An 8,566-nucleotide genomic window follows, 5' to 3' on the forward strand; every position below is an offset into this window, starting at 1 on the left:
GTGAGTAGCATTCAACATCTTTTCTTATAAGTTGAAAGAAGCAATAACCTTTCTCTTTTTAGGATATAAACCGCTTGAGTGGAGCGCATTAACATGCTCATCCTGCTTGTGCAACTGTGCACGACTCTTTACTTTGGCATATATATATATATATATATACACACACACACACATTATAATGGACTTTCGGGGTTTTTATTTTTTGCATTCATAAAAACTCCAAAAGTCCATTATAATTCTTTTCATTATCTTTTGCTCTATCTATAAATGGCGCTAGGCAACAAGCCCTTTTGGATGTACAAATGCTCCATTAGATAGGTTACTGTGACCTCTCTCTGTCTCTCTCTCTCTCTCTCTCTCTCTCTCTCTCTCTCTCTCCGACTCTCTCCCTCTATTTTTGGGTAAGATGTCAATCTTCTTGTTAAGGCTCACGCTTGTTGCTCTTCTTGTCATGTCAATAGCTCCTTTAAAATCAGGTAAGCTAATTACTAATGCCCTTAGCCTTGACATATATTAGTAATCTATAGGGCACATTTCCAACTTTCTTTGTTTCTTTTTATTAGATGGGGAACTGGAGCAATGGTGTATAGCAGATGAGCAGACCCCTGATGAAGAACTGCAAATGGCTTTAGATTGGGCATGTGGAAGAGGAGGTGCAGATTGTAGTATGATTCAAGTTAATAAACCTTGCTATTTCCCTAACACCGTTAGAGCCCATGCTTCTTTTGCTTTCAATAGCTACTTCCAAAAATTCAAACACAATGGTGGATCTTGCTATTTCAGAGGAGCTGCCATTTCCACTGAACTTGATCCCAGTAAGTTCATCTTTAGTATTTTTTTTTTTTTTTTTCTGGTATTACTAAGGGTGTACTCTCAACAGTTAGACGGGAGACTAATCCCTTTCGAGTCGAGGGCCATTATGTTTAAATTCCTACTCAAGATGCGTACTCCATGACTCCAAACCGCGGATGATTAGTATTTTAATTATTATTGCATGTGCTTACTTTCAATGGCTTGCTGCTTGTTGCTAATAGACTTTCCTCCAATCACTCAAAAAGTAAAAAAAAAAAAAAAAAAAAAAAAAGAAAAGATATAGTATTAATAATTTATCATCCCATGTGGGCACTAGTTAATTTTAATCTTTAAAGGTAAATAATTTAGTCAATTATGAGCTTACATTGACTGTTCCAATCAGAAAGTTGTAAGCCCCCATAGACCTGCTTTATGTTACCACTCTCACAATATATTATACTTAATTGATCTATTATAAACTAATTCTAGATAAGCATTATTCTTTTGATAATGACATTGGCTTGGAAAAAAAAAATTGTTCTGCAGGTCATGATTCTTGCCACTATGAGTTCATTCCCTGATGCAAAGGCAAAGAGAAGAATAAACATCAAGGTTGTGATTTTGATTTTTCTGAAATTTTATTATGATTTCTTTATTTACTGTAGTAGTACTACAGGCAGCAGGATTGGATTCTCTCATGTTAGCAAGTATTTTCAATTTCTTCAAGACAAATTTATTTTCAATAAATAGCAATTGTTATTATATGACCACAAACAACAAGAAACATGAACATCAGCACTTGTTTGGTTAAATGGTTTCAACTATATTCATATAATACAAATTCAAAGACTAATGTACATGGAATAAAAGAAAATTACAGCAATTCAATTATAAAATTACACAAAGAGATGAATGATCCAACTGGCATTTTACATCAATTTGACATATCAATATATTTTGGAGGTATATCACAACCCATGCATTTGCTCAAAAAAGACTAAAAGAGCAAGATCATGCACTATAAGATGAATGAGATGCATACACAAGGAATCCTATGATTTTTCTTTTTTTTTTTATATATATATATATTTGGTCTTTAAAAATTATAATAAAAACGAACCTTATTTCTCTTTTATAATCGTACTTTCCCTTTAAATAGTTTATTTATAAAAACTACTAAAGAAAAGTAAGAAAGTAGCCGACCAGTACTTTTAATCGCCATTAAATATTTTTATCATTAATTTTAACTTTGAGTTTTTGTTTAATTTTAATTTTAGTTTTAGGTTTGATTTTATTCTATGAATACAAAAACGTTCCCATATATATTAAAATATACAATAGTATTATAAATTTATAATTCAATTCATTGTTTATTATTGGTTATTTAGTTAACAACTTGTAAAAACTTTAGAATTTTATTGAATAAACACACGATATTTAATTTATTTAACGAGATGAATTTAATGTTATAACCCATGATTCTATTTTAATAATATGAGATTAAATTGATCAAAATTTAAATTTATTCAAAATTATATTTAACATCCCAAAACTTAAAATCTAAAACTCTGTTTTTTTCCTCCATGGGGGCCACCAATGAGCTCTCGATGCTCACCTCTTTTTCCTTTCTTTTTTTTAATTTTTTTGGCAAATAATCCTCACATCTATATAAGATCTAAGTTATTGTCGCCAAAAAATTGGAATTTATTGTCATCCATATCTTGATATTCTGTTCTCATATATAATTCTAAATTATTGTTGTCATTATTACGGTGATTTTGTCTAATGTCTTTTGTTATTTAGGTTATTATACAGGACGAAATGCATATCTCCTCTCTAATAAAAGAAAAAATTTGAACGTAATTAAACCGGATTTATAGAAAGACCATAGAGTCGAATAATAAAGGATTGTACTATTCATTTTCCCTCTTTATTTTCCACCTTATATTTGGAATGGAAGAAAAATAAAAGGGAGGAAAAAAAATAAAATTATTTTCATTTATTTGGAAAGACTCAAATTATGGAGAAAAGAAAATGACATTATCGCAAAGTTAGAATTTTACCATTTATATGTATGTAATATAAATATTATCTTAATAAAATTAATAAGTCCAACTTCTCCATGATAAAATAACAATTGTTTATTTTCTTATTTATTTTTCACTCTATATTTGGATTGTAGGGAAAACCAAAAAGAGTAAAGAAAATAGAATTATTTTCATTTGTTTAGAAAGATGTCATTGTTATTTATAATTTTACCATTTATATTTGTAATATATAAATATTGTCTTAATAATATTAATAAATTTAGAAAAAATAACAAAAATTTTGAAGTTCCAAAACCAATTTCTATGTTGAATATTATTCACCATTTAATTGATATTTTAATCGAAAATAAATAATGACAAACTTATGTATTTATATTTATAAAGTCATCATGAGCATACACTAAAAATTTTTAATTAATTAACCACAACGAAATGAATAAGACACCAAGTCACAATAAAAATTTGAAGTTATAGCAAAGGCCATTTTGGTCATTTTATATATATAGTGCTATTTTTTTCTCAAGGCTCTCCAATTTAGACCGATGAGCTTTTTATGGGCCCCAGAGAGTTTCGAAGGAAATTTTCCTTCCTATCACATTTTACACTCACTTCCTGAACCAGAGAAAGTAGCTTTCTCTATTTATTTTCCACCCACATTTTCTTTCCTCCCATAAAATTCCTCATTCATAAACATAGTGTGAGTACGGGTCTGTAATTATATCTGTAGGAGATACAGATGCCTGTGTGCCACTTGCATACGCAAGATTTCTCATTTTAGCAGAAGATAGAACTCCAGGAGTTCCCCTGGGCCATGGTCAAAAAGATAATGAGAATTGCCAAGAACAAACACTAGAGCAAAAACCAATGAGAAACAATGAAGAGTGGATTTAAATTCAAATTCTTAATTATCGGAAACGATTGTTTAGAACTGGAAAATATGGAATTCACTCACATCTTAATTAAATAAAATTGTGAAGAATTATCCAATAGAAATAAGATTAACAATATAATGACGGAAAGATACTCACTTATTTTCCATGATTGGAATCGCTAAGCGCAGAAACCAATTTGAAGAAGCTTTGAAATTGAAAAGTAGAAAGAATAGAAGATTCTTTTATTGATTACATACTTTATTGCTGAGATATTCATTATATATAGACGAGGTGAAGAACTTTCTAGAAATATTTTGTTGAATATCAGTTGTTATTTGAAACTTCCACCGAGTAGGACGCCATCCTTATAACACAGAGCAAAAACTAGGGGCGTGCAGTATTCTCGGTTCCGGTTCGAAATTTTTAAAATATTAAATCTAAATTGACTCTTGAATTATTGATTTCAGTTTGATTTTTATTTTAGTGCAGTTCTCATGAACTCACACTTTCGATCGCAATTTCTGACAATATATATGTGTTATTTTTTCAAAAAAATTTTGATTCTAATGCGTTTTTCTTTCAAAAAAAAGTAAAGTGAATTTAAAAAAATCATTCATAAAAATAAACTAATTTTTAAAATGTCCATACTCATATAAAAAAAAATAAATTTTACAAAATAATCAAATAAATTATCATTTTATTTTTTTCTAAATGTTATTAATTAAATAAATTATTAGAAAATTTTAAAAACTGTTTCAGACAATGTAATTTTGAACTATGTAAAAAATTTTAAAGGAAAAAAATACTTCCTCCGTCCCATTTTGTTTGCATGGTTTGACAAAACATGCATATTAAGAATTTAGTCAATAAAAGTTATTTTATCATTTTTTACCCTTATTAATAAAAGTTTTTCATTTAATGAAGGATCATAAAAGTTATCATGAGAAAAATAATTATTTACATATCTAAAATTAGAAACCTTGCAAATATTTTGCGATATCCAAAAAAGAAAATACAAGCAAACAAAATGGGATGGAGGGAGGATTAAACTCCCATTCGTATTAAACAATATACTTTTATTCTCAATATTTCACATTTTTTACCATTTTACTTTTTAAATTTTTAAATTTTTAAATAAAGTGTATTTCAAAAAAAAAAAAAACTTTTTTAAGTAAAGTGTATCATGCAGTAAAAGATCATTTAGACTTTTAGAGGTGCACTAGTCTTTTCTATGACATGCGTACATTGACTATGCTCATTATATACTTGAACTCTTAATTTGTTTTTATCTATATAATATTAAAGCTTTAAGTTTTTATATTAAAATAAATACAATTGCTTAATTTGTATAAGATTTTATCGTACAAACTATTTGTACCTAATTCTTCTTATGTACCTAATTCTATTTTTATATAATAAAGTAGTCTTAAAATAGAATTCAACATAATCCCTTGACCTAATCCTTCAGTCCCTAATTTATAAATACAGATTCTTAAAACCTTAGTAGGTGCCCAAAAAGAAAATCAAGTTATCACTCAATCTTCAACCCTCTCAAGTCATTACTCAATCTCCAATTTCTGCCCTCAACCCAAAATCAATATTGATATACAACCTAATGAACAATAATAATAATAATAATAATAATAATAATAATAATTATTATTATTATTATTATTATTATTATTATTATTATTATTTATTTATTGCTAAGTAAAAGAAATGAGAAGATGATCTGAATTGATAATGGTAATCACTTTGACTATAACGGTAGTATTACTTACCGAGTGCATTAGAAACAAAAATATATGCACATACATACAAATTTTTTAAACCCCAAAAGGTGAATAAAAAATAGTTCTAATTTTTTTCTAGTTTCATAAACACTATTTTCTTTCGAGTCAAACAAATTTAGAATATAAGAAAAATAATAATAAGAAAATTAAAATTCTTAATCATCAAGAGGCTATCTATTGATTGCAAAGGAGATATAAGTCCTTGATTAAATTAAAGTGACAGTAGTTACAAATTAATTCAGTAATGAAAAAAATAAAAATGAAAATGAAAAATTATTATTAAAAATAAAACTCTTTCTCAGAACTCAACATATAACAAAAAATAAATTATGTTAAAAAAATTATTAATTTGAATTTTAAAAATCAATCCCTTCTTTAAAGGTCGTAATTTAATAAAATTCGACGTTAATGAACAAAAAAAAAAAAGGATAATGCTAATTTTGGTGTCTATACTTGTCATTTTTTTCTATTTTGGTGTCTGAACGGGAAACTGTGACAATTGAATGTTCAAACTTGCAATTTTTTTTATTTTGATGTCTCTTGATGACATGGACTATTCAAAAATCCAATGGAACTAATTGCGACCCACAAATGTCTGTGTCCGCTTATGTGGATTGACTATTTTTACACGTAGAATGCCATCGTGGCAAAAGAGATAAAATGTCTCATTTACCCCCGTAAAGGAGCAAATTACCCAAACCCATAAAAATTTCTCATGTTTCCAGCTTCTCTACAACTCAACTTCCATATCATTTTTATTCTTCAACAATCCTGGAATAGTCCTCTTTGCTCTATTGCACATAACAAGATTGAGTCGTTCAAAGAAATCGCAATCATTGTTCCGCTCAACCTTAAAATTACAAAAAGTAATTTCAATCTCAAACGAAAAGAAATGAAAACCCTAAAATCAAACAAAAGGAGAACAAAAGTACACACTCACCAATCGAATCTCGCAAGCAACAAATTTCCTTTTAGGATTCAACTTCGTCCATGATGTTCGAACTGGCCATGCAGTTCTACACTTTTACAAAATCGAAAATCCATCTTTGAGAAGGATAGAGGAAGAGTGAGGGAGAAAAGGAAGAAAGAGAGACACTGCAAGTTTGAATCGTGATTTAAGTTAGTCAAACCGGGGGGGGGGGGGGGTGTTGCTTGTGTTTAGGGTGATATATATTAAAGAGGGGCAAATGAAACATTTTATTCCTTTGCCACGGTGGCGTCCCACATGTAAAAATAGTCTATCCATGTAAGCAAACACATAGGCGTTTGTAGGTCACAATCAGTCCTATTGGATTTTTTTTAAGTCCATGTCATTAGGAGATACCAAAATGAAAAAAAAAAAATGCAAGTTAAAACATTTAATTATCATAATTTTCCATTTAGACACCAAAATAAAAAAAATTAACAAATACAGACACCAAAATTCATATTATCCCCAAAGAAAAGAAGACTGAAGCCAAGTCAATGTGTCGCTTAGGGGAGAAAAACTACTAAAATTTGGATTGAAAAGGCCGATGTGGCTGCAATGTCAACTATTAAAGTGAAACCCACTTTTGGAAGACTGCTACATCAGCCTCGTAGGCGGTTAGCAAGTCTTTTTTTTAATTTACTGTGCATAAAATTGAAGATCATACATATTTATACTACAAATTGAAATATAAATACAATAATATGACAACATGTATACTGAAGTACGACAAGTGAAATTAAGCCAAATCTAAAAAGTGCAGCCCAAATAAATGGTCCTGGATTAAATACATTAGTGCTAAATTGGAAGATTATGAATGAAATTGACCTAACAATACCTTTCTCGTTTTATTTTCAAGACTCCATTTTTCATCCCTTGAGCCACCATTTTTTTTTTTTTTAACAATCCGGTGTTCAAAGCCCACGATTCGATTAATCTGGATTCGCATCGGACATACCCATAAAGAGGGGCAAAGCATCTCTTCTAAGGTGTTAAAAGAAACTCATACCCAGAGTTCAAATTAAATACCTCTAGTTAAGAGAAAAAGAATTTCTGTCATTCCATCTCATTAATCAGGGGGTTGACCCACTTTTTTTTTTTTTTTGTTTACTTGAAAGGAGGGTAAAAAAGTCAGATTAATGGTTCACACAAGGCCAGATAGCCCAACCGCATTAGCATCCAGCAAGAACCTAGCCTGACTTCGAGATCTCTCAAGCCTATAAATCCCATGAAGCTTCAGTACTGCCTCATTAGCCAACAAGTCAGCCATAGAGTTTGCTTCCCTAAACACCTTGACGATCTTCACGTTCCACTGATGCTGCAGAAGCTTCATGCATTCCTGACCCACCTCTTCTTTAATTACTAGTAATATTACTGTTATAATATCAAGAATAAGAAAACCATTAAAGCATTTACTTAATATCTCTCTTGAACATTTCCTAGAACTCTGTGTAATGTAATATTAAACGAGGCAACAGAAGTTTGTTTTCACAGAATGATGAAAAACATGCATATGATGAAAGACAATCAAAATTATAAAAATAAGAATTAAAGGAGAAATAGAAAAAAAAAATTATACAATAATATTAATGAAGAATCATAGGACTGCATGAAAAGCTATTTACAGATAACATGCAAATAAAATTACAATCAAAATTAAGTGATAACTCACAGGAATATTTGTTAGTCAGTCAAAAGCGCCAAAAGGTGAAAACAGCCCAGATCCTAATTTCACAACACAAAACTCCCCATTAAAGATATAGAAATAAAAGTAGGAAAAAAAAACCTAAGGATTTATATGAATATTAATGCTGTATTTGCTAAGCCGTAATACAATAATTGATGATTACATTGCATGAATTTATTTAAAGCAGAAGCAAAAATACCCAACTAAATTATAAGAAAAAACTCAAATTCGAATTTAAAATTTAGAGCCATAATACAAGATTGAAAATTAAGAGTGAAACAAAGAAAAAATTTCCGACCCTTTTGAATGAGGAGGTGAATATATATCAAATGATTAAGCCTTACTTTTATAGTTAAATTGCCTAATATATCAAATAAGAAATATTCTTTTATGTTTATGTCCATTCA

At 29.2% G+C, this 8,566-nt stretch overlaps 1 protein-coding gene across 1 annotated transcript; it reads left to right on the forward strand.

Moving 5' to 3' along the window:
• Positions 1-193: 193 nt before the first annotated feature.
• On the forward strand, positions 194-1,556 carry LOC105641487 (glucan endo-1,3-beta-glucosidase 4). The gene is made up of 3 exons (XM_012226040.4): positions 194-476; positions 564-815; positions 1,339-1,556. The coding sequence occupies exons 1-3, from the start codon at positions 407-409 to the stop codon at positions 1,371-1,373; spliced, it is 357 nt and encodes a 118-aa protein (XP_012081430.1). The 5' UTR covers positions 194-406; the 3' UTR covers positions 1,374-1,556.
• Positions 1,557-8,566: the final 7,010 nt, after the last annotated feature.

This window comes from Jatropha curcas, chromosome 3, assembly GCF_041381405.1.
Source record: "Jatropha curcas cultivar XTBG-Jc1 chromosome 3, XTBG_Jcur_1.0, whole genome shotgun sequence".
Lineage (NCBI taxonomy): Eukaryota > Viridiplantae > Streptophyta > Magnoliopsida > Malpighiales > Euphorbiaceae > Jatropha > Jatropha curcas.

Bases quoted from the DNA above. Each gene is read 5' to 3' on its own strand.
- LOC105641487 (XM_012226040.4), top strand. From the start codon at position 407: ATGTCAATCTTCTTGTTAAGGCTCACGCTTGTTGCTCTTCTTGTCATG. The intron at 477-563 runs GTAAGCTAATTA...TCTTTTTATTAG, and splicing joins AATAGCTCCTTTAAAATCAG to ATGGGGAACTGGAGCAATGG. The intron at 816-1,338 runs GTAAGTTCATCT...ATTGTTCTGCAG, and splicing joins TTCCACTGAACTTGATCCCA to GTCATGATTCTTGCCACTAT.